The 27,627-nt window shown below is 36.7% G+C and overlaps 1 protein-coding gene across 4 annotated transcripts in view; it reads left to right on the forward strand.

The window, feature by feature from the left end:
- SLC2A13 (solute carrier family 2 member 13) overlaps window positions 1–27,627 on the forward strand; it is a 385,769-nt gene that overhangs the window by 150,821 nt on the left and 207,321 nt on the right. For all 4 annotated transcript variants that reach the window (XM_009003636.5, XM_002752368.6, XM_017975993.5 and 1 more), the window contains exon 4: window positions 20,694–20,802. In XM_009003636.5, the coding sequence (XP_009001884.1) occupies window positions 20,694–20,802 (109 nt within the window). The remainder of the gene's footprint in view (window positions 1–20,693; window positions 20,803–27,627) is intronic.

A 27,627-nucleotide genomic window follows, 5' to 3' on the forward strand; every position in this document is an offset into this window, starting at 1 on the left:
TTCTCCACACACACAGTACTGACATACTGATGATTAAAAACTGAAACATAGCCAGGAACAGCAGTTTCGGACCTCTAATCCAAGTTACTTGGGAGGCTGAAGCAGGAAGGTTGCCTGAGGTCAGGTGTTCAAGACCAACCTGGGCAACAGTGAGACCCTAGTCTTTAAAAAAAAAAAAAAAATGAAGATTTAAAAACTGAAACACTGTTACAAGTGGGAAATACCAGAGGTAGCATCATTCATGAAAATTATTTTAATTTCAAATGAATCATGGAATTAGCAAATGTGTTTATATATGGTCCACTTCAGCTAGAATGCATGTCTCTTGTTCTCAACTCTCAGGTCATGAAGTCAAGCCTTATGGCACTTATCATTGTCTACTTTGGTAAGTGCCATGTACCATTGTGTCTTGATGTCAAGGACCATGGTGAATTGTATTTGACAGTAACTAAAAAAATGGTGGCATATAGAGAGGTTAAGTAACTTGCCTGTTCTTACTAATTTTGGATGTTGTTGGTGGGGGCAACTTTGCCTTGAATTTGCTGTAGTGCTGTCATAATGGGTACCCCAGGTGCTTATCTAAGGGAGAGCTGTCTGTTTTCAGCCCAATCAGAAGACAAGAAGATGAACTCCTGAGCAGAGCTGACACCACATCACAATTGTGCCTCTGTGTTTTACGCATCTGAATTGTGATGTCACTGTTTTGATGTAGCAGTTATATTTGGACACTTAGCTTAGAATGGAGCACTCCTAGTCTGCTGTTTGTTAGTGCACATAGCTATTTAGAATCTTCAACTTTAAGAATATGTTCTGAGTTTATTTACAGCTCAAAATTCATAGGCAAATATACATTATTGCACATTTATATCCTTTGGCTCCTTAGAGTTGCTCCATCCATTTGTGATGCATATTAATAGAGAGTGAAATAAAAATAGTTGCATTTAAAGAGCTACATCTGTTTTGTGCATGAGTCATCTGAAGTTTGGACAACTATTCTGATCAAATAAATAAATCTTCCTCCAGGCAGGTGGCTTACTTGAATACTTCTAACTTATTTTCAGTTCCTTCTGGGAAATTTTACATTTAGCTACAGTCTCTAAACTGTTCTATCTCCCAAGGATAAGCTGGCAATGGAAAGCTTTAATTAGAATTAATGGGCTTACCATGGAGAAACTTAGAATATGTCTACTACCTTTTAGTGGCATGGCACAAATATGGTAAAAATTTAGGCACTAAGTCATCACTGAATAAACCTTATTAAATGAATGTATTTTATGGGAATTAAGAATGTCTGAACTTAGATTGTCTGAATTTAGATAGTCTTATAAGGACATATGTAGTTAAAATATTTTGTTGGTCTAATATTAGGAAATAGAAATTTTTTTCACTTCCCTCCTTTGGCATTATTTTCTTCCTATTCCACAGCAAATTAGCAAACTAAAATATAAGTCAGGTGGTGGGGAGTGGCTTTAAAATTAGGATGTAACAGAAATTAAGTATATATTTTGTCTGAGTGAAATTTGCCCTTCAAATCTATCTGTTGCATGTCTGTCTGTCTAAACTAAAAATATTTATTAAAAAGCATCGCCATAATGAGTAGTAATTCAGCCCCTTCCAGGCCTAGCAAAAGCATTTGCTCATGGTCATTAAAATATTGAAAAGAAAGAATGCATGCCTTTTTAATATGAGTTTTAAGATATCTGCATGGAAAAAAATTTAACTATAGAATCCAATTATAATACATAAAGGTGCCTAAACACAAAACATTAGATTAATTCAAAATTTAAGGCATGTTGACAATAGAAGTGAATTTTGCTTCTAAGTTTTCTATGAAAAATTATGTAAAAGGCTTACAGAAAAATGTAAGCATGTAAGGGTAGCAGGAGAATTATATTTGAAAATTCACAGTGTAAAGCTTCTTGGAGTTTATAGGCAATGGTATTCAGTGATATTCATCATTACCCCATGCCGTTTGTCTAGAATTGTATAAATTGCTACATAATATGATCTTTTAATAATTTTAACATATCTTATAATTCTGTAGTTTTGCATCTAGAGTCTCAATGAAGTGCTTCAGAAGTTGTAGAAGATACTACAGGGACTAAGAAAACTTTTGTAAACAATGTGATGCTTTAACAAAAATGCAGCCAAGTACGTGTAAATGTCAGAACTCAGGAAGGGGAGTTAGCAGCTACTGAGTTATGCCTTGTCCAGGCAGTATGCATGTGTCATCTTGCTTTGTGTCACCATCCTGTTTTATAAATGAGGACACTAAAAACAGGTTAGCAAGAACATGGGTTGAGGTCAGATACAGCCTGAGCCCTCTCTGTGCTGTTCATTTGTACGTGGATGACTTTGGACAAGCTGCTGAACTCGGATTGCAGGCGAATACGTTGGTCAAGAGGAAGAGCTTTGGTGTAAGATTCTTGACAAAGTTCTAGCTATAGTACTTATCAGTTCTGGGATCTCTATAAATTTCATCTGTAAAACAGGAATGATAACACTAACCTCATATTTGTTGTGAGAGTTAAACAAAGTATAAAAGCTAACATGGTTTGTGGAAAATAGCAAGTGCTGAAACATTGTCAATGATGAAGGTAATGCTGCTGCTGCTGCTGCTGGTGGTAGGGATGGTAGGGCATTTCTTAGAGAAAATGAGACATGTCTAATTCCAGAGCGCACGCTTTTTCCACTGACTCTGGTCCTGGAAAAGATCAGACAGAATGGTATGGAAATGTGCCTTGAATCACAAGCAGTTGTCGTTTTTGAAGTAGAAAAACTCTTTCCAAAAATATACAAATTATGGGCCACTCTGCAGATGGAAATTGGAACCAAATGCATGGAAATTAGCCTACTAAGAGAGAGAAGCAAACAAATATATCCATACCTCATCTCTGCTAGTAGTAAGTGTTTGAAGAAATGCAGCCAAGATAGATTTGACAGATAGGTGTGAGGGAAAGATGACTCTAGTTGCTTTAGCAGGTGGTGAATGGGGGATTTATTTCATGAAAGGGAGAATGCTGAAGGAGAAGTGAGTAGCTGAGGAATTGGGAGTATTCTTCTGGCTAGTACAGTTTGAGATACCATTTATATATCTTAATGCAGATGTGGAATAAGTCAGATATGTGACACTGGAACTCAGAGGACAGGTTGGCATGACGGTGTTGATTTGGGAGTCATGAGATTGGAAAAGATCCATGAGGAATCCCTATATTGGGAGAAGAGAAGGAATCTGGGTTCCAGGGCATTCCAGCGTTTGGATGTCAGGAAGCAAAGCTGAATCCAGCAAAGGAGGCTTCCAGTCATATAGAAGTAAAACCAAGAGAAAGTTTCTGAAAGCCAGTGAAGGGAGTATTTCAAGAAGGAGAAAGCCGCTGTTTCCAATGCTGTCCTTAGTTTAGGTGAGATGGCAGAGGCTTGATCAATTGAATCTTCTTAGTGGAGGTAGTTGGGAAGTTTGACAGGTACAATTTCAGTGAATTGGTGGAGAGGAAAGCCTGCTTAAAATGGAGTTGAGGAGACAGTAGAGGCAAATAAATGGAAATAAAAGGTATAGAGACTTTTAATTAGATTTTCTGTAAACCAGGACAGGAGAATAAGATATGAACTGGAAAATTATATGTGTTTTTTAAAAGCTTGATTTTTCAGTTTTATTTTGCTACAGATGATGCTATATCAATGTTCTGTGCTAATGAAGATCTAATAGACAGGGGCAACTGACATTGGGATTGAGGGGTAGATAATTATTACAGGAGCGATGTTCTCCACAGGCTTAAAGGGTGTGATCAACATCCAACATAGAGAGGTTGACCTTTTCACATTTTGGATGGCAGAGACTATGGGCCAAGTAACAGGGAGATTGCAGACTTGGTGGGAAGATGAATTAGTTCTCTTCTAATTGCTTGTTTCCTCAGTGAAATAAGAACTGAGGTCATTAGCAAGTGCAGTATGATGGATGAGTCATGTTAATTAACCATCATCTGCATAAACTGCATCCTTGGGCAGCAGGCTCTTGGGAGATCATTTCCCAACAGAATTTTGCTTTGTGGGCTATGTTCCCTGCCCTACTTTGGCTATACGTGCCGTTCCTGTGTTCATGCCGTGTGATTCTTAGAGATGACAGTTGAGCAGTGAGGTTCCCAATGAAGAGCCTACTTTATACCTTTATCTTTTCACTGTCAGCTATGTTTTATCATATGTTAGTCTAAGAAGCAAAGCAGCAAAATCAATTTATATATATAACTTTTTTTTTTTTTGAGGCAGAGTCTCACTCCATCCCCCAAGCTAGAGTGCATGGCATGATCTCTGCTTACTGCAACCTCTGCCTCCTGGGTTCAAGTGATTCTCCTGCCTTGGCCTCCTGAGTAACTGGACTTACAGGCACACACCACTATGCCCAGCTAATACTTGTATTTTTAATAGAGACAGGGTTTCACCATGTTGGCTAGGCTGGTCTCAAACTCCTGACCTTAGATGTTGGCTAGCCTCGGCCTCCTAAAATGCTGGTATTCCAGGTGTGAGCCACTGTACCCGAACACATTTTTATTTTTCTTGAAGGCATATATGTTGTTCCAAACCCCTAATATAAACTATATGGATTGTTGTGGAGTGGGTCAGAAGGTAATGGGAAGAAACAACCACACCATGAATTTACTCCCTGTCATAGAGAAATTATATTATAGAGCCTTTTATCCATCCAGAAATGCTGACATCACCGCCGCCAATTCTGAAATGATGGAAACAGGTTATGGTTCATAAACTTCTTGTACTTTTGACAGAAAAGGTAATATTTCAAATTATTTATTAATGTTAGACCTTAATGGAAATAAATGCTTATTAGGTGAAAAACATTTAAAGGAAATGTTTTATTAAAAACCAAATTATATTTTTATTTAGTTCAGTAATCATTCATTGAGCATTTATAGTAAGCTAAACTATGGGAATAAACATTTGCATAATTACAAGTGATTTAATGAATTTGATCTTGAAATTATTGAGTACATACAGCTGTTCTACATTGTTTGTTTGGCTGTATTTTGTCAGATTCCCAAAATGATTTTAGGAAGTTAATGGAAGATACATTCAAAAATGTAAATAAATGTATATTATAAATAGAAACTAAATAAAATAAAAACTAATGATATCAGAAGTTAAAAATTAGAAGAGAAAATCAACACTGTGGGAGAGCTAAAATATATATTTATATTATTGACCATAAAGGCATAAACACTTGGTAAAGATTTGTTCCATAGTTGAGTCTGAGCTTCATTTCAGCCATACTGGAAAGAAAAATTCAGTTGGTTACCTAATTCTTATTGTTTACAAGGGGAAAAAAAGTCACTCAAGGGAAAAAATACTTGCACTGGCATCTATATAGTTTTTTACATGAGTTTTCCTGTAGGGCATACCCAGTGTGAGTGGTGAACTCAGCCAGTGTAATAATGTGACTTATAAAGTTACTTCTTGAAGTATCAGGACCCTTGTATTATTTTGGTGATCAAGAAAAAGATTAGAATTAGAGGTGAAAATTGTATGTGTGTGTATATATTTTGCTTTTTTTTTTTTTTAAACCAAAAGATTGAGTTTTGGAAGTAAAATTTGAAAGAGATGGGCCGTAGTAGAATTACCTAAGGACTTAGGGTAAAATCTTGGAGATGGCCTGCATTAAGGGTAACAGAAGAGCAGAATCCCATAAAGCTTGCTGAAATGAAACAAAGAAATTTCAGAGGGAAAACAAAATTCTGTAGTATCAGAAAAGGCAAAAGATATTGATGAGTGTTTTAAAAAAGAGTCGGCCAAGGATATGAAATGTAAAGACAACTTCACTGTTGGTATGAACAATTAGAGTTTAATCAATGACCTTTTGAGAGTGGTTTCAATAGAATGAGAAAGGGCAGGCTTAGAAAGTAAACTGGCAGAAATGGGAAAGTGTGTATGGACCTCTTCTTTCAAGGAGTGTAGAGGTGACAGGATTGTAGGTTGGTAGACTTGAGATAGAGGGATTGATTGGCAGGCAAGGAAGGGGAGTAATAATGTGCAGGATCGCAGAGGAGGAGGGAGACCTAAGATGCTCAACATAGATGGGGCTCAGAGAAGAAAGAGTCACTCTTTTTGCTGGGCTACAAGGGAAAGACAAATACTGAGAAATTTTGTGTTGGAAGGGAGGTGATATGGTTTGTGTCCCTACCCAAGTCTCATCTTGAATTGTAGTTCCCATAATCCCAACACTTCTTGGGAAGGACCCAATGGAAGGTAATGGAATCATGGAGGCAGTTACCTCCATGTTGTTCTAGTGATAGTGAGTGACTTTTCATGAGATCTGATGGTTTAATAAGGGGCTCCCCCACCTACCCACCCCACCCTTCACTCTGCATGTCTCCTTGCTGCTGCCATGTTAAGAAGGACATGTTTGCTTTCCCTTCTGCCATGATTTTAAGTTTCCTAAGGCTCCCAAGCCATGCTGAAGTGTGAGTCAGTTAAACTTATTTTCTTTAGAAATGACCCAGTCTCGGGTATGCCTTTATTAGCATTATAAGAATAGACTAATACAGGTGGGAAGCTACAGGAATTTATATCAGTTGGCTTCTAAGTGGTTCCAGATTTTTTAGGTAATTTGCAAAGTGATGTGAAATTGTGTGTGGATAGGGGATCTATTTAAGTCAAGACTCTTCAGGTCAAAATACCATGCTTAGAACATACTTTTTAAAGTTTATGTAGATAGCATTTTTCTGGCTTTAAATATGTCAGTTCTTTGCTTTCTTGGAAATAATTTAGTTTGCCTTGCTCCTTTACGCCATTCAACGCCCACAGATGTATTTATTTTCCTTCTTCTTCCCTCCTTTCATTAAAAGGGCAAATGGATATATATAACAATGAAGTAAATGAGCTTTATACCAACAGGCTAAGTAGGATATTTATGAATAGTACCTTTTAGAAAAGTGCTAGGAAAATGGTTCTTCACTATTTTCCTAAAACATTTATAGTAACTTGATGAATAATGAATGGGAATAATTTATGATAGCCCCATACTTCACTCAAATAGAATACTTGTTTATACTCCTACATAGCAGTTACATCATGGCTATATTTTACATAAGGAGTCATATATTTTTAATGTAAATGTTGCTAAAATAGTTTCATTCAATAGAGTCATAGAATCTCAGTGTCTTAAGAGATCTCAGAGGACAGGATGTTCTAGAATATCCCTGAGAGACATTCAGCTAGACACTGCTTCACTTCTCTCTAAATTGTATATTCCAATGATCATGGGCCATGCTAAAATATAGTCTAAATAAGTCATCAATAAGTTGAATGGCAAGACTAGGATCACCTCTACATCTTTGCTAATGATTATAATGCTAGACTTTTTATATATGCATAACTGAGATTTAACCAATGAAAATATGTAGAAACAAGTTTTATTTTACAGTTGAGTTTTGCAGTACAGTGGGAAGACTGCATTTTTAAAAGACAAAATAGGATTTAGCCTTCAGAAAAAGTAGCTGGATCAAAGCAATTTCTAAGTAGAAACTCAAATTTCAGTCAGTATTTTAAATAGACACATCCTGACTCCCTTCACAGATTGCCACTGACCATATGGTAACTGCAGACATGCCTCAAAATAAAACAGCCATATGCAGATCTTCAAATACTGACCTCATCCCTAGAGAGCCATATTTATCTAGAAGAGCATCTCAAGACATATCAAGTAAAATTATGGTTTGTGTCATCTTTGAAGATTAGAAGAATCAGCCTAATGAAAAACAATCACAAGTTAGAACCAAATGCCAAGGAAAATAAGGTTAGATACCCACAGACATTTAAAAGCAAAGGCATCTGGATTTGTATCTTTTGTATTCTCCTTGCCCAGTCCTTATACACAGTAGGAAAACACATAAAAGTAGCATTAAAATCTATCATGTGCTATGGCCATCAGAATGGATTTAGTGCAATGCTTAAGGGATGATCAATAGGAATGCATATTTCTTCTCAGACTAGCAGTCACTGGCTACAAATATTTTCTGTCTGCTGGATGTGCTAATTGAATACCAATATTATTTTTTCTAATTTCTATTATAAAATTTCTAGAGTAGAGAATGTGGAACTCACTTCTGTGGTTTCCTCCTGTTAAACATTCTCTATTGAAATTCTGCCATGGTTTTCCAGAACATTTAGCTTTATGGGCATGTGTCTGTGAATTAAAAACATGGAATAAGGAGCAGAATTGTTGCAGGAATTTGGAACAAATATATTTATATATTCAGTGGTATCTCATTTCTCTTACCAAAATTGGAGTGGAGAAGGGGCCAGAAGAGGGGATTCAGGAAGTAAAGGTCTTCAAGCAATAAGAAGATTGTTTAATGTGTGATCACTATAACTACAAAACCTCTCTCTCTCCCACTCTGTATTTATATATTTATATGTATACACATTTCTGTCTTTCGACACACGCACCCCACCTCTCTCTCTCTCTTTCTCTCTCTCTCTCTGTATATATATATGTGTGTGTGTTTATATATATATACACACCTCTACGTACGTACAAATATATATCATATATATATATGAGAAAAGGATTTCAATGACTTCTTTGTGGACAGGCAAGCCCTGTGTCACACAGGTGTAGTACTATGCTAGCAGATGTCTCATGTCCAAGTTTTGTTTAAATCTGAGCACTCAGGGGTATGCCAGTTGCCCAAAATTAATTATGTTAATAATTCCTAAATGTTCTTTAAGAGATTAAGTTTTTCCATTACATTCCTTTTAATATAGTGGTATTTTATTGAATTTGATTCAGTGATTGTGTTTCAGACATAGTGGTATATCACAGGTTTGCCTTCAAATCAAATACAGTTATGATCCTGAAGGAAATTGCTGTCATAGGCCAAAAACTCTGAAAATTATGCTCTACCCTAAAAGGTCACTGAAATTTCAGAACTAATCCTTTTTTTTTTTCCACTCCCCACTCCTGAACGAATCTTTATAATACATGAATAAACCTAAACATTTTCTTTTACAAAGCAAGGCCCCTCACTAGTGTATATCACTGGATATGTAAGTAGAAATATGTGAAATTTATTTTTTAAGTCTTATTTTTGTCTCTTGTGCGTAAATTAGATTACTTTATTCTAAGCCAGATTTGTAAGTAGTTTTTAAAAGTTATTTGAACCTATTCAGATTACTCAGTCTCTTTCACTGTGTTGTCTGATTTTGTACTCTTCAGTTTTGCTAAATGTTAACAAGACCTTTAACAGAAAACCTTAAAACGTTTTCTGCAATAAAAAGATCAATCCTTCATAGAAATCCAATAGCACTGTAAAATTAAAACTAATGTACTAGCTTAATAATGTCCAAAAACTTGCTTTTCAATACTAATTTATTTTCGGTATTGATCTCATAGGGGGATGTTTAGTTATGAACTGCTTTAGGCCATAAAATGCTTTGGGACAAAGAAAATTAAAGGAATTGTATTGGGATTATGATGCTCTTAACAGATCTTTCAGGAATAAATGAAACTGTTTATGCTAGTTAGCTGGTATCTTTTCTGTTAAGCTGTATTTACTTGGGAAATATATTATTTATATCTGATTATTTTATTGGACAGTTTTTTTCTGAAAATTTGTGAAATAAGACAAGAAGACTAAATGGCTTATCTAATTATTTTTTTCCCTATAGAAATCTAGATTTTGATTCATATTTGGTGTGTAGATCAGCCTTCTGGCTAAGGTGTTCAGAGGTGTCTGGCAAGCTTTACTAACTGAAAGCAGGTTCAGCAACCTCTCATAGCTTTGATAGAAACAGCTTAATTGCCCAAGATAGCCTGTGTGTACATCAGCCCTAAGAAGAGAGATTTCTTTTTATTTATATGCTATACTATAGAATATTATGGGATTGTCTTTGTGAGAAAAATGGATCCTAAGATCCAGCATTCACCTTGTGACCTCCAGGACCCTGTTTACCAACACTTTTGCATATGGTGACCGTATATTGTATGCACCTTCCTTGAAGGCTCTGTCGGTTACATTCACAGCATGGTAAAGATACCTTTAAATTTCAAGTGTCCTAGCAGAGCTAAACAAATGGAAGATCTGGTTATATGTCCTTTTCATTTTCCCACAGCATTTACATTCTTCCATAAGCATTTATGCTTCTTATCTATTTTAGGAATGGTACCTTTATAAGTAAGTGAAAGATGAGAAACTGGAAAATCCACACTTTGAATTAACTCTTCTTTTCCATGAATATGCTGCTTTACTTCCTACCACACTTTGGAGAACTTAGCACTGCCTTTTTAATAGACATCTTTACTCTTACTCTTCATTTGATGATGACCACTGAATTTTTTAAAATGTAAAAGACAGTGGTTTTTCTTTTCCTTTTTAGTGGTACAGGTAATAGAAAAGTAGGAAAAGAAAGTTAAGGATGGGACAAGAACTACTTTGAAATTAGAGAATACATTGCAGGCTCATATATTCAGTTCATTTATATATAGTTTCTGGATATTTTTAGAATAATTATGATTTTCTGAGAATGATGCTGACAGAAAACATCATCTGTTTCTTTTAAGATGTTTTATTTCATGGTACCCCCCCCATACATTTGCAGTAATCACACTTCCAGAATCTGGGGGACAACAGCAATTTTTTTTTAGAGATACTCTGCCCCAACAAAAGAGCACAGGCCATTTAATTCAGGCTGTTTTTTATTTTTTTGATATTTTTATTTATGATAACTATTATATGTAAAGCCAGTATAGCATGAATCATGCATGGTTAGTTTTTCACCTTCATTCTCATTGGTACTTACTTGTTGAATGACTGAATCTAAAAAAGGAGCATGCTAATAGAATATTACTCAGTATCCATATAAAACTTACATATCTATATGAATACAGTTTATTTAACCAAGCAAGTGATTAATCTTTAGTAGCATAGGTCATGTCAAAATGCTCTCATCTAATAAATTCAAGAATACTTGATTTCTTGGGAGTCTACATGTGATCTAAAATGAAGGCAGGAGAATGAAATAATTCTGATTTATCTGTAGTTGTATGAATGGTTTGGCAGCACATATCATTGAACTTGATAGAACTGTCATTTATTATGAGAGCCTGTGGTCTAGGTCTTACTGATTTATCCCTAGTGGATTATTAGTAATCTATGTTGGAGTTTTAACTATAAAGAAAAGAAGTTATAAGTATACACTCCATTTATTCTTTATGTCAATGAAGCTATTTGAAATATTTTGTGGAATCTTAAATGTGAAGGGCAGTTGTTTGATTACAGAGAAGGAAAACCCATACAATTTACTGGCTATTTTTAATGTAAAACTTTGAAATTGTATTCAGCTATGGAAAAATTCTACTAGAGAGCTTACGTATGAAAGCATAGCATCAGTAGTTGAGTTAATGTGGGATATACTTCTCATGCATTTCCACCTTTAATTATGAAAATACCTATGAAATAGGTGTCACTACATATGAAACACGTGGAGCTCAGAGAAGGTAAGGAACCTGCACAATATCACACAGCTTCTAAATAGCCAAGATGGAGTCAAACCTGCATTTCCCTGATTTGGAGAAATTGTGCTATTCAACACTGCTTATGGTTGTGTAGTCTTTAGCAGATGCAAGTCATATATATTCTTTTATATGTATTGAAAAACTGGGTAGGTGAGAAAACTTTATTATATCACTAAGAACAACAGTGTGTTGTGAAAATACTGTCAGAATACCATCAGTTGAGAGTGTCTGTCCTTTCATTTAAAAGTGGCTTTGTCTATAGACAATATTAATGCTAAGAATATAGCTATTTCAGAAAATTATATGGGCACAGGGAGTGAAACAACACAAACTGGGGCCTGTCAGGGGGACAGGGGAAGGGAGAGCATCAGGATAAATAGCTAATGCATGTGGGGCCTAATGCCTAGGTGATGGGGTTGATAGGTACAGTAAACCACCATGGCACATGTTTACCTGTGTAACAAACTTGCACGTCCTGCATGTGTATCCCGGAACTTAAAGTAAAATAAAATAAATTTTTTTTAAAAAAGAAAATTATTTATTTAGAAAGGATACTCCTTCTTTTTAAAGACAAGTTTTCCAGAAGAGTAGTTCTTCCTTGTTTTTTCCTTAGTGACATACCACACTGCCATGGCTGTTACGACGTTTTAAGTTCCTTTAGTTGAGAATTGCTGAGGAATGCATTTTATGTCTGCTTCATTTATGTAGATACTTTTGACAAAGAAAATATTTTAAAATTTAGAAAGAATTCTTGATAGTAACAGAAAGTGGTTTTTGAAAACGGTATAAAGACCTATAATCATCTCCTCTTCTAAGTAGATAAAAATCTTTACTTTAGCAACCCGGAATAATAATGACTAGATTCACACAGTCATTGCATACAGGACCTAATGTTCCATGATCAGCTTACAAGCATGCATCTATAGACAACTGGCCCATCACAACATCTTGGCAAATTGATTGCCTTGGAGGATTTCAGAATGTATTGGCATAAATGCCAGACCGTGAAGGAATGATTGATCCACATGGGGTTGAATTTATCAATAGCAGCAGCCCATTCTTCCAAACAGAACATGTGCCAAGCACCAGCTTGTAATCACAAACATCATCTGCTGCATATTGAAGAGGAAAACAGCATGGGTGTGCTCAGGATCTTAGTGGTAGTTTATAATTAATCACAACATTGTTTAGCAACTTGGAGTGTACTCAAATTGCTTCATCCATGAGTTCTCAATACCCATACTTGCTCTGGGTACTGATATAGAAAGACATATCTAAAGCTTGAATGTTAAAAGGAAATGTTTACAAAACCCAGCAATGGTGAACGAGCACTCGGAAGCCATGCGTCTTGATTTACTTTGAAATTAGATAACATGGGGTAAAGAACAAGTTTGGAGTGAGAAATGAGGACTTTTGTTTTGTATGTGCTTGAGTGGCATAGCTCTTGTGAGTCCTTCCTTATGCCTTAATCTCATAGTACTGTTTGTGTATACATCTGTTAGAGCACTTACACCATTGTGTTGTAGGTTGTTTTGTTTTTTTGGGTGACCCCATCCCAGTATTATGAGCTCCTCAGGGGCTGGGCCTCTTCATGTTATTTTCCACAGCATGGAGTAGGCTCATGGGAAGCACTTCAGGTACGATAAGGAACTAGGGGATTCTTGGCCAGAGAGATAGGAGAAATCAATGCAAGTCCAAGGAGGAGGAATGCTTAAAATGGATGTTGTGAGAACATGATTGGGAGCCAGGCAGACATGAGTGAAAGGCACTCCTGACAGCATGCAGGACCTGATACGCTGAATTTTTCCCAAAATGAGTGTGGCTTATTTTTAATTATTCTCAAACAGTGCTCAATTCCCTGGATGTGGGAATGGATAAAGGGTAGACTGAAATGAATGGCTTCAAGTAGATAAATCTGGAAATGAGGCTGGTTACAGTGGCAGGTGGACCATGAAAACAATGAAGAAAATGAATTGGAGGAATTGAAGTCATAAATAGCACAGAATATGTGTGTTCCTATAGCTTGGAAGTATTTTAGTTTTGTTTTTTGTTACTCCTACTTTTCATAAGTTGATTTTTTATGCTAAGAAAAATCAGCTTATTTAAATAAACATACAAAATTTCTTGGCATTTATGGCATAAACAAGATGTCGGCCGAAGTTCTCACTATAAACACTTAGTAGTTTGTGACCTTGGAAGAGTTATCTAATCCCTCTGTGTTTAGTTTCCCCCTTTCTAAAATGGGGGTAGCAACACCTGTTCTCTCTGACTTCACAGGAGTCTGTTGATGACAGGAAATTGTTCATAAGGCATGAAGAGTTATTGAAATATTAGGTAATCCATTGAGATTTGAGCAGATACTTAATACTTTTGGTGATTGCCTGAGAATGGCCTCCTCTGGCTGCTTTCAGGAAAGGATCCTGGTGTTGGGGGGCCTTGCTGTGTTTGATTGTAGCCCAATTATAGGGCCCTAAATTGAGGAGTGGGGAGAATAATATTTGAAGCTGAACAGTGATTATTTTGCTCCCAGTGAGGCCCCTGCTTTCTCCACAGAGGCATCTTTACCTTGTCAGCAGTGGGGAAGCCTCCTACAGTTTGCATCTTGTAATCCATTAGTCATAAAGTGTTCCACTTTTTCCTTCTTAACTTTTATTTAATATTAATACAAGGTAAAACTCATAAATAAATAAAACAAAAAGAAAGGGAAGAATAAGAGCAAGGAAAACCTTGAAGAGATGTCAAGGGTCATGCATCTTTGACAGTTCTCTTTCAGCAATCTCACAGCAGACTTCATTAGTCCAGTGTGATCAAATATTGTTGCTTCCAGTAACCCCTCAGTGTTCTTATTTAAGTTACTATCATGCTCTTTGAATATTGAATTTTTTTCTTATCATCCTGTTCACCATGTCAGCCTTCCTGACATCTAGAGTGTCTTTATTGGTGAAGCTTTTTCTTACTTTTGTTGTTGATTTTTAGCAGCTCTATTGAGGAATAATTTACATACAACAGAAGGCATGTATTTAAAGCATGTAGTTTGAAACACTGGCATAAGTGAAGACCGTGAAACTACTGCCACAACCATGAGAGTGAACATATTTCTGCCTCCCCAAAACTTCCCTTGGTGCCCCTTTTAATCCTCCCTCCACAGGCAACCACTGATCCGCTTTCTATCAACTTATTTGGACACGGAGTTTTCTTTGGGGGAACTTTTTTTTTTAACAAATTAAGTATTTTTAATAGCTTATAGGGTTGGCTACTCAGGCTGTTTCTTCTTGAGTGAGTTTGGAAGGTTACGCCTTTTAGGGAATTTGTTGCATTGAAGATGTTGATTTTAATGGCATAAAATTGTTCATGATACTCTTATTATTTTAATATCTGTCCTGAGTTCACCTCATTTATTCCTGATATTGGTCATTTGTGTTTCTGGCTTTTTCCTGGATAGTCTGTGTGTTTATTTTCGGTGGTTACTATAACAGATTACTACAAACTTGGTAGCTTAAAGTAATAGACATTTATTTTCTCACAGTTGTGATGGCCAGATGTCCACTCCTGTCCCACACCCCCTCCAGAATTCGTAGAGCACAACTTCTTCCTTCATTTTTCCAGCTTCTGGGGGCACCCATCGTTCCTTGGCTTTTGACTGCATGGGTTCAATCTCTGCATTTATCTTCTCTGCTATTATCTTGAATCTTCCTCTGCCTCTACCCTGATAAGGATACAAGTGATTACATTAGTGACAACCTGGATACTCTAGGATTATCTTCCCATCTCAAAACTTTTAACTTAATTATATCTACAGAGTTCATTTTTTGCCATCTAAGATAATACAGGTTTCAGGGATTAGGATGTGAATATGTTTTGAGGGGCCCTTATTTAGCCTACCATAGTTTGGCATAAAGCTTATCAATTTTATCGTTCTTTTCAAAAAAGCAGTTTTGGTTTTATGGATTTTTCTCGACTGTCTTCTTTTCTGTTTCATGAATTTCCATTTTGATATTTAGTATTACTTTTAGCATGTGCATACTTTGATTTTCGTTTGTCGGACTTTTTCTGGTTTCTTAAGGTTAAAGGTTTCCTAAGAATTTATTGCCATAATTTTATCTGTTCTTCTTTAGCTCCATTCCACAAATTTTATATGCCATGTGTTTAGGTTCTTTCAGTTTTATATACTTACTAATTTTCATGGAAATGTGTTACTTAGTTTCAAATTTGGGGGATGTTTTCCAGTTGTCTTTCATTTATTGATTTCTAGATTAATTTCATTATGGTCAGGATATTCTTTAGTTTTATTTTACTTTAAGTTCTGGGTACTTGTGCATAGGTATACACCTGCCGTGGTGGTTTGCTGCATCCATTCCCCCCGTCACCTACATTAGATATTTCTCTTAATGTTATCCCTCCCCAATTCCCCCACCCCCTGCTATTCCTCTCCTAGCCCCCCAAACCCCCCAGCAGGCCCTGGTGTGTGATGCTCCCCTCCCTGTTTCCATGTGTTCTCATTGTTCAACACCCACTTATGAGTGAGAACATGTGGTGTTTGGTTTTCTGTTCTTGCGTCATTTTCCTGAGAATGATGGTTTCCAGATTCATCCATGTCCCTGCAAAGAACATGAACTCATCTTTTTATGGCTATATAGTATTCCATGGTGTATATGTGCCACATTTTCTTTATACAGTCTATTAGGTCAGGATATTTTTAATATGACTTGAATACTTTTAAGTTAGTTGAAACTAGTTTAGAGCTCAGAATATAATCTACCTTGGGTAAATATTCTAAGACACTGGCCATACAATTTAAGGATGCGTGTCCTGCTCTTGTTTGGTAGACTGTGGTTTAAGTGTCACTGATCAGGTCAAGTTTGTTGATAGTTTTGCTGGAGGCTTCTCTATCCTTGCTGATTTTTTGGCTACTTGTTTTATGAGTTACTGAGGAAGAAGTGATGAAATAGGAGAGTACAATTGTGGGTTTTTCAATTTCCCTTTGCTGGTGTGTCAGTTTTTGTTTCAAGTATTAATATTTGGAAGCTCTTAAGTACATACAGGATTAGGGTTGTTACATATATTCTCTTGATGAATTGGTTCCTTTATCTTTACAGATTATATTTTCCTGTCTTTGGGCATGCCTAGTTATTTTTTATTGTATGTCCACATTATAAAACTTTATCTCATTGTTGAGTTTTGTTCTGGGATACTGTTAAGCTGCTTGGAAGCAGTAGAGTCTTGCTTTTATGCTGTTTCAGATGGCATTCAAGCAATGTTTAATCTAGGACTAGACTTACACCATTACTATGGTGTATCCCTTCTGAACACAGCTTCCTATGCTTCAGGTTTTCCACTCTGATTGGTCAGAACAGGCACCGTCCCAGCCCCATATGAGCCCCTGGGATTGATTTCCCTCTTCTTTTCCAGTAGCTCTTTTCCCTGCCTTGGGTTGTTTCCTCACACACCTCCGCTGATCAGTACTCAACTGAATACTCAAGGGTAACTCCAAAGATCTCCAGAGTTCTCCTCTTCCCTCTCTGAATCTATCTTCCCTGGACATCTGCCATCTGAACTCTAGCACCCTTGGCATCTTTTCAACTCAAGGAAACACCAAGGTTTGCCTGGTTTTCCCGCCCTGTGAGGCAGCCTGGAAACTTTTTTAAGATATTGAGCTGGGACAATTAATAGAGTTCACCTCATTTGTTTCCCAAATCTCAGGAATCACTTTGCATCATTGCCTGTTATCCAGTAGCATGAGAACAATTGTTTCATGCATTTTTGCATGGCTTTGTAGTTGACTCGTGTAGAAAGGGAAAGCTGGAAGTGAAAGTCAAGAGCTGGGATTTTGTACAAACTGGCTTTTAGTGCATTTTTGATCATACTCAGAAAACCTTCTGTAGGCTAGGTTCATGGACAGCCTGTCCACAAAAGTGGCTGCTTTTTTGGGACTGTGTTTTTCATCCTTGCTGCCAGAGCCTCTGCCACCTGGGCAACCTTGTGCAAGTTATTTAGCAACTTAGTAGTATGAGGTGTTCAGAACGAAGAAAGAAGAATGAGCTCATTTTGGGATCTTGAATCTACTGCTTTATTATGTATTGTATTTTAGATCTTTTGTTTCTAATCTAGTTGGTTAAAGGTTTTAGTTTTTTTATATGGAATTTCTGCTTTTAAGGATAAACATTTAAAAGAAAATTAAATGTGAAATGTTTGTATGCACAAAATACTTCTAATTACGAAAGCAAAAGAAATGTCTTAAGCAGAGCATGGCATTTTAATTTTCACTTATGAACATTCAGCCAATTAATATACTTGATATTTTTCTTCTGCCTCATAGATTCTGTGATATAAAGACTAATGATGGTTTTCATTTGTAAAGTAAGTTTTACTGCCTAATAAAGCTAGGTTTATAATTTTAATGAAAGGAAATTCTTTAATTTTGTTTATGCATAATCAGATGTGCAGCTGCTAGGAACAAAATTTATCCATTAAAAAATCCAGTCTAATAAAGGAACTATCATTGTTTATTTTTAACAGGAAATCCAAATCAAGAGAAAATATCAAATCCAGATTTTTAAAAACTAGGAAATAAATGTGTGATGTTTATGCAATAGCTTACCTCTTGTTTTTATGGCAGGTCAAACTTTGGTTGTAATTTATCAAAATATTCTGTATTTCTGTCCTCCAATATCATTATTACCTAACCTGACCATCAACTCATGAGACAGTTTAACAGTGAAAGTAGATGCAGCTCTCCAAAGATTATAATAGATTTCTTGAAGGTGGAAAGACTAATTTCTCCTCTGAGAAAAGGCTTTTGTTTTTGTTTTGTTGTCATTTAAGAAAAAAAAATTCTTGGTTTACAAGGTAAATGATATTATTTTTATTTGACAGTTTTGATTAATGGAAAAAGGTAGTGCATTGCTTATTTTGTGTCTCACTTGTAGGTATCTGGATTCGCAGATGAGTCTGCCTATCTTTCAGGCAGCTGATCCAGATATATTTCAGCATTGTTACAGTCAAACTCTCAAAATCCACCTGTTTCACACAGTCATTCTGATATATTAGGCTTTAATACTGCTTTGCTAGAATCTAAGGCAATTTGACATTTATAATAACCTCAGCCTGTTTTCTAAATGGATCATCATTACATTTAGCTTGAATGGCCTTCAACAGTTCTCTGAACTAATCTGTGTCCTCTTTTGCCACTTAGAAAGAAAATCGTTTGCAATAACCCAAGTTTTATGAGTATACTTATATCCATGTAGGAATAGAATATTCTCACCCCTATAATATTTAGTTCTAACTAATGCCCTGTCTTGTCATCCCATATTAACTTTTATTGCTGAGACAACATATTCTATTTCATTTTTGTGAATTGAGTGTTAGATTTTCAGAAGATCCTAAAATAGTAAGACTTCTTTTGATTTTAGTTTACTAGATTTGGCTTAGGGTTCATTAACAGAACTTGGACTTCAGGAAAAATACCTCTAATTAAGCAATCAGTATCACAATGATCCCAGGCCATCTCCTAACAGTAGGAATACCATAGGTCCTGGGACTCTAGCTACATAAGGACACCATCTAGAATGACTCTTAAAGCTAAGATGATACTGTAACTGGAATACTTTTGAGGCTGGAAGGGCCACTTTTAGTAATTATACCCTGACAACAGGCATCAATAAGGTCAGAACCCTACTTAAGGATTCAGTGGTTCACATCTACAGCTTTCCAGAATTGATCCAGAGTTCTGATGAAGACCAAGGCATCTCTGCCATTTTAAAAGTCAATTTATGTTCTAAAATAACCACTGATTGCCTCTTAGGAGACTATTCAAAATTTAGAAATGCACACACACACACACGCACACACGTACACATTAGTAGATATTAGGTATTTTTATTTATTGTTTTTCTTTACTACCTTTTTGGTAACTTTTATTTATTTATTTATTTATTTTTTGAGATGGCAGTTTCACTCTTGTTACCCAGGCTGGAGTGCAATGGAACGATCTCGGCTCACCGCAACCTCCGCCTCCTGGGTTCAGGCAATTCTCCTGCCTCAGCCTCCTGAGTCGCTGGGATTACAGGCACGCACCATCGTGCCCAGCTAATTTTTTGTATTTTTAGTAGAGACGGGGTTTCACCATGTTGACCAGGATGGTATCGATCTTTTGACCTCGTGATCCACCCGCCTCGGCCTCCCAAAATGCTGGGATTATAGGCTTGAGCCACTGCGCCACGCACACACCTACACATTGGTAGATATTAGATATTGTTTTTTATTGTTTTTCTTTACTAACTTTTTGGTAACTTTTATATATTTTTTAATTTTAATTTTTTTTTTGAGACGGAGTTTCGCTCTTGTTACCCAGGCTGGAGTGCAATGGCGTGATCTCGGCTCACGGCAACCTCCGCCTCCTGGGTTCAGGCACTTCTCCTGCCTCAGCCTCCTGAGTAGCTGGGATTACAGGCACGCGCCACCATGCCCAGCTAATTTTTTGTAACTTTTTGTAATTTTTTTTAGTAGAGCCGGGGTTTTACTATGTTGACCAGGATGGTCTGGATCTCTTGACCTCGTGATCCACCTGCCTCGGCCTCCCAAAGTGCTGGGATTACAGGATTGAGCCACTGCGCCCAGCCAGTAACTTTTATTAATAATCTCCATTGTAGCTTTTACCAAGGCTGACATCATGCCCAAATTCTGTAACTTTAGTAAAATAAAATGAATTTTGTTCTTTGTTTAATTGTTTGTAATGAATACTTTTCTTTTGGTTGATTAAAACAATTTTTGCTGGTGACTTTTAAGTAGTCCCACATGGATGGATTTTAAGTAATACTTAATTGGCAAGAAAGTTGAAGAACAAAAAAGTGATTAATTACTAGAGCCTGCAGGAATTTAAGGAAGAATAATTGACAGTTTTAGTTATATAGGTCTTTCTAGTACCCATAAATTGCTTAAACTTAAATTCTCTCTTGTCACTTTTATGGTTCAAACAAAAACAAAAATGCACTGTCTGTTTGCAACATAAAACATTGTACCCAGATTTCTGTAAAAATAGAGTTGTTTAGATTTTAAATGCCTAGTCATGTTGATTTCATGAAGATTTGGGAAAACTTATTCTATTGGGAAAAATTACTATGAGAGCTAAAAATAATAGATGTATCCTTTTTTTTCTTTCTTTTTTAAAAAGCTGGACCTGTGATCTGCAGAATGCTGAGTTATCCCCCAACTCGCCGAGCTTTAATTGTGGGTTGTGGCCTACAAATGTTCCAACAGCTCTCAGGCATTAACACCATCATGTACGTATTTCTTTCCGGCTTTTACTGAAAAGATTGTGAAAGGATTATTTTACATGAAACAAAGTAGACTCAGTGATTTGTTCTGGTTAAATATATGGATTATCCTTTGGGGAGATACTAACTTTATAATTTTTTAATTCCTGTAATTTGCAACTAGAAAGAGGTGATTTACTTTGTTTGTTATATTATTGGCTTTATTTGATTCCATATAATTTCTCTTTTACACCTTCCAATGCTTCTTTGTATGCTGAGCTTAAATATGTCATTTTTTTCTAAAGCATTTCACGATGTTGGTTGGAAATAAAATAGAAGGAAATCACCTGGCATTGCCAGAGACTACAGGCACACAGATAACCAATTCCTTTCTTTTTGGTGTAGTCGACTACATTGCAATGTGATATGGACATTAGGAGGTGTACATTTATTATAACCAGAGTATGGTAGAGGGGAGATTGAGTGGGATGGCAAGTGGAAAATAGAGAAAAGTTCCCTGTTTTCTAATTTGAAGAGTAATTCCCGAAGCTGTATGTGTGCTGGGGGTGGGAAGGACTAAATATTAGGGGCTCTACTAGGTTTCCCTCATTCAGTATTAAACCCATTTTTTAGGGCGTCTGTTGCACTAGACCTACAGCAGTAACTGAAGTAGACCTGGGTCTCGTCCTCATGGATGTACTGGCTGGTTGAGGAAACACACATTAAATAAACTCACAGTTACACAGAAGATTTCAAATTATGATAAGGGCCATACGGGACTCTTCAAATACTCCACAGAGTAGACTTTTAAGATCCTAAATAATAAAATGTAGATTAGAGAAGGTATGAGGTACCCCAAGGCACATATTGTTAGATTAAAAGCTGCCACATCTTAGAAGTCCTCCCCTCCCCACCTGTTGATTGAATTTTTTCATTAAGAAAATACAAATTATGTAAAATTAAATTTTCTCTGGTAAACCATTTGTATTTGAGACTCTTGATTTTTTTAATTACTTGGGATAGGATGAATTATTTCATGATAATTTGAGAAGAGTGAGTTGATTAACATATTTTTAAAAAATAAGGATTAGGACCCAATGAGCCAGTAGATTAAATCAAGATTAGTTAAGAAACTCCATTTTCTATACATTCACACACTTTGTGGATTTGACTTTAATCATAATCCCCATTAGACTTTAATTTTCGAGTCTGCATTTTTAATATTTTGTCCTCTCCTCCTTCTCTCTGACATTAACTTTTATTTTTCTTCACCTTTACCAGCTCTGTTAAGGCCCATTTGTTGGTTTGGTGCCCAGCATGTTTGCTTGTTTGTTCTCTGGATTTGGCACATCATGACTTGTCCTGAGATGCGTTCCCCTTTTGCAGTCTGGTGGAAGTATAGAATTGCAGCTAGGCTAGAACCAGGCATCAAATAATTAGATGCAGTAATAATCCTATGTGAATTCTTTAGTTCACCAATCTAATAAGTGTTCTGTTTCTGAAAGTATTTTTCTTGTACTTTTTTTGTTTTTATTTAAAGCAGGTATCACAGAGCCGCCTGTAGTTTATGGGTAGTGCCTGGGGCCAGTGTGTTCCTAGGTGAAATGATTGTCATAATCCATGAGCAGTAACTAGTGTAAATTGAGCTGATTGATGCTTCAGATTTTAATAAAGCATTCATTTCTCCAAAGCCTCACTTTTTTTCATGAAGACAAATGATAGAACGATCCTCATCTTCTCTAAGATTTATGATAGATGTACTTTGCTTATTATAAACTGCACATGATACAGATAGTGTTGTCATAGAGCTTTTGCTCGCATTTGATGATCAATTCTGGAAAATGGGAAGAATAAAACAAAGTAAATGATAGCTGAACTTAGACTGTGTCTACATGATGTAAAATAGCTAATCAGCTCCCTGAATAAATTAATATGATGTTCATGTCTAGAGTTTAGAGGGTTAGACATTAAAATAATATGATACCTATGCTGAATAACTGTTGTTTCTTCACAGTATGTAATTTCAGACATTCATATTATAAGCCCATAAAATTTAGTGTAAGTCAATGTCATTATGATAGACTGTACTACTGTTTACTGTCTGTATGAAAAATGACTAATGTGGGACTTCAATATAATGTGTTTTCTCCTGCTGTCTCTAATTCTCATTTCTGTATGTGTATTTGTATGTCTTTTTCTGTTATTCTCAAGATTAAGTAAATACTGTCATAAACTTTGTTTCTGATTGAAAATAATCTATTAGAATCTAAAAAGTTACTTTTTGTGTTTTTAGTAGAAATTTTAATTATGCTTTCTTTTATTTTGTTACTTTGTTAATTCAGAATATATTTTCCAAGGATATTTTATTACATATAACACATATGTTTATGCATATACAATTTTACTCTTTTTTTCCCCACCTTCTTCTCTTTTAAGTGGGCAGTAAAGCAGGTAATGCTTTTCTTTATTTTAATTCAATCCTAATAATGTGTAGAAGTTGAAATATGTTTTTAAAAATTCTTTCATCTCAAAGTCTGTGTGAACTGAATTATGTGGTATTTTGAATTCTATTTCTCACCAAGAAGAGTTTATAGAAAGATTACATGGAAAGACAATATTAAAGGTTATATTAAAAGATAAATCATCCTCACAGTTGTATTATATAATCTTACCATTTTAGTTTTTTCGCTTCTCCCTCAAAGAATCCTTTATTCTGCTTCCCTTGACCTATTTACTATTCTGTCTCAATGACATAGATTTTCTTCTTGAAATATCTAATTTTCTTTTCCTTTACCATGTTTATCTATAGATAGTATATCATAGATATAGATACATATTTTTTATTTGTATGATAATTATGTTTCTTTATATCCCAACCTATATACATTCTCATTCTCTACCCTACTGAATGGAGAACTTGTAAGGTCTTAAAAACATTACATATTTTAGACATTATATTTAACTTTTAGATGCGGTGATTATTTTATAATATGACTCTCATAACTTAATAATTTCCACATTATCATTACCACAACCAAAATACATGTGTTCATGTTTGGAGGAGGAAGGTGTAAGCAGGTAGTGAGAAAGAAAACACCAAATTCTATGCGGGTTTGATAATATCTTTCTTTTTTGAGGAACTTATAATAAACTATATTTTGTTATATTCTGATAAACAGATAATCAGTCTGTCTTGGATGAATGAAAGGTATCAGATTTTTACCTGAGAAGACCAGGTGGTTAAATGACTCTGTTTTAAGGTTACAAAGAAAAACAGTAGTAAAGTGGAAAAGAAAATTCAGAATTTTAAGCTTTTGAGTTTGCTTTGGATAAAGAGAATGTGGGGGAAACTTCTTTGGGGTCATTTATTCTTTTAAGCCACTCTTCTAGCAGACTAATATTGCCTTTATTTTCTCCTCTTACTCTTCTGTCTTTTATTAACTCAGAGTAAGAGTGGAGAGTGTTATCCCATTGTGTGTGGGCAGATGTTCTTGCTTTCAGAACTGCTTTACTTTAACCTCCAGGACTTCACTTCTTTCACTTTATTTACAAGAGACAGTGAAAGCCTTTAGAAAATATGCCCTGGTAATAATGTTAATAGCAGTCATTAAATCCCAGGTGCTACTCTAGTATGTGTTAACTCAATAGATACTAACAGAAAAGATAAAAAGTAGGACAGAACTGCTTTGAGCCCCTCAAATGGTGTATTTATTATGGTCATGACAATAATAAACATTTTTTTTTTTTTGAGATGGAGTTTCGCTCTTGTTACCCAGGCTGGAGTACAATGGCGCAATCTCGGCTCACCGCAACCTCCGCCTCCTGGGTTCAGGCAATTCTCCTGCCTCAGCCTCCTGAGTAGCTGGGATTAAAGGCACGCGCCACCATGCCCAGCTAATTTTTTGTATTTTTAGTAGAGACGGGGTTTCACCATGTTGACCAGGATGGTCTCGATCTCTTGACCTCGTGATCCACCTGCCTCGGCCTCCCAAAGTGCTGGAATTACAGGCTTGTAACTATTTATTATTGGCCACCACACCCGGCCAATAATAAACGTTTTTTACTGCTTTACGTATTTAACACTCTGAAATATCTTTGTAGACAGTATCTCTCTTGATCTTCCTAAACATCCTGTCAAGTAAGCAGGGCAGCTCTTCTGTTTATGCTCTAGCTAAAGAAGCGAAGGCTTAATGAACTAAGTGACTTGTCCGCCATCATACAACTAATAAGTTTTAGAGCTAAGGGTGGAGCCCAGTTTTCTGATGCCAGATCACATGGGCCACCCTTTAATTGTAGAGCAGCTGGAATTAAATAGTCGGACTATTTAAAGCTTGTCTGGGGATAAGGAACACAGTGAGTGATCAAAGTTTGTGAAATTCAATACCGTCCAAGGATTAAACCTAAAATGTGAATACACACCCCCACTGGAGAAGCTGAAACTCTGTTTGTAGGAGAAGTTTCTGACTCTACCTGGAGCTGAGTCAAGTTAGAAAGCCAAGCAAAATATGGGGATAGAGGAAGCAGCAGAAAGGCCCTGGGATCCCACTGGATCCCAGGCTGCCCATTCATGCCTGGCACCACAACAGTCCATCCAGAGGGTGGCCAGAGGAGCAGGGGATAAAACTCCACAGAGAAAAGGAATTCTCTAACTGAACTTTGTACCAATTTGAATGGGGCAAGGAACCTTGTGGCCAGAACTAGGGGGAGGACATGAATCGGGCATGCAGACTTTATAGGCGGGGGGAAGAACTAAAGCCCTTTTCTTTCACAGCTGGGAGGTAGAAATTTTCAAGCCCATCTCACCCTCCTCCTGAAAACAGACTTGGGGCTGTTGAGGGGGACACCGTGGGAGTAAGACCCACCCTTCACTTGTGTGAGAGCTGGGTGAGGCCTTTGACTGCCAGCTTTCCCCCACTTCCCTAACAACCTGCATGACTCAGTGGAGGCAGCCATAATCTCCTAAGTACACAACTCCAGTACCTGGGAAGCTCACCCCCCAACCCCCACAGCAGCCACAAGACCCACCCAAGGAGAGTCTGAGCTCTGACACGCTTAGCCTCATTCCCACCTGATGGTCCTTCCCTACTCACCCTGGTAGTGGAAGACAAAGGATACACAATCTTGGGAGTTCTAGGGCCCCAGCCACTGCCCATCCCTCTCCACACGACTACAGCTGATGCTTTCTGGAAAGCTCTACCTAATGGTAGGAGGCCAGCCAACACAAAAATAGAGCTTTAAACCACCAAAATTAAGAACCCTCATGGAATTCATTACACCCCTCCAACCCGCTGCTGCAACCTCCACCAGAAGAGGTGCTGGTATCCACAGCTGAGAGACCCGTAGATGGTTCACATCACAGGACTCTATGCAGACAACTCCCAGTACTAGCCTGGAGCTGGGTAGATTCACTGGGTGGCTAGACCCAGAAGAGAGGCAACAATCACTGCTGTTCAGCTCACAGGAAGCCACATCCATAAGAAAAGGGGGAGAGTACTGTATCAAAGGAACAAACACTCCATGGGGCAAAAGAATCTGAACAACAGCCTTCAGCCCTAGACCTTCCCTCTGACAGAGCCTACTCAAAGGAGGAACCAGAAAGCCAACCCTTGTAATATAACAAAACAAGGCTCTTCAACACCCCTGAAAATCATACTAGTTCACAGCAGTGGATCTAAACCAAGAAGAAGTCCCTGATTTGCCTGAAAAGGAATTCAGGAGGTTAGTTGTTATGCTAATCAGGGAGGGACCAGAGAAAGGTGAAGCCCAATGCAAGGAAATCCAAAAATGATACAAGAAGTGAAGGGAGAAATATTCATGGGACTAGATAGCTTAAATAAAAAAGGTAAACATTCAGGAAACTTTGGACACACTTCGAGAAATGTGAAATGCTCTGGTAAGTCTTAGCAATAAAATTGAACAAGCAGAAAAAAAAATTCAGAGCTCAATGACAAGGTCTTTGAATTAACCCAATCCAACAAAGACAAAGAAAAAAGAATAAGAAATGTGAACAAAGCCTACAAGAAGTCTGGGATTATGTTAAATGATCAAACCTAAAAATAATCGGTGTACCTGAGAATAGAATTCTAAAAGCATGAAAAACATATTTTGAGGAATAATCAAGGAAAGCATCCCCAGCCTTGCAAGAGACCTAGACACGCAAATATGAGACGCACAAAGAAACCTGGGAAATTCATTGCAAAAAGATCCTCACCCAGGCACATTGTTATCAGTGTATCCAAAGTTAAGACAAAGGAAAGAATTTTACGAGCTGTGGCACAGAAGCATCAGGTAACCTATAAAAGAAAACCTATCAGATTAGCAGCAGATTTCTCAGCAGAAACCTTAGCAGCTAGAAGGTATTGAGGACCTGTGTTCAGCCTTCTCAAGCAAAACAATTATCAGCCAAGAATTTTGTTTCCAGAGAAACTAAGTATCATACATGAAGGAAAGATAAAATAAATGCTGAAAGAATTTGCCATTACCAAACCACCACTACGAGAATCACTAAAAGAAGCTGTAAATCTTGAAACAAATTCTGGAAACACATCAAAACAAACTCTTTAAAGCATAAATCACGTAGGACCTATAAAGCAAAAATACAAGTTAAAAAACAAAAACAAAAGTACATAGGCAAGAAAGAGCACAATGAAAGCAACAGTACCTCCCGTTTCAATACAAACACTGAATGTAAATGGCCTAAATGCTCCACTTAAAAGATACAGAACTGCAAAATGGTTAAGAACTCACCAACCAACTATCTACCACCTTCAGAACACTCACCTAACACATAAGGACTCACATAAACTTAAAGGGGTGGAGAAGGGCATTTTATGTAAATGAACACCAAAAGCA

The sequence above is a fragment of the Callithrix jacchus genome, chromosome 9, assembly GCF_049354715.1.
Source record: "Callithrix jacchus isolate 240 chromosome 9, calJac240_pri, whole genome shotgun sequence".
In the NCBI taxonomy this organism is placed as follows: domain Eukaryota; kingdom Metazoa; phylum Chordata; class Mammalia; order Primates; family Cebidae; genus Callithrix; species Callithrix jacchus.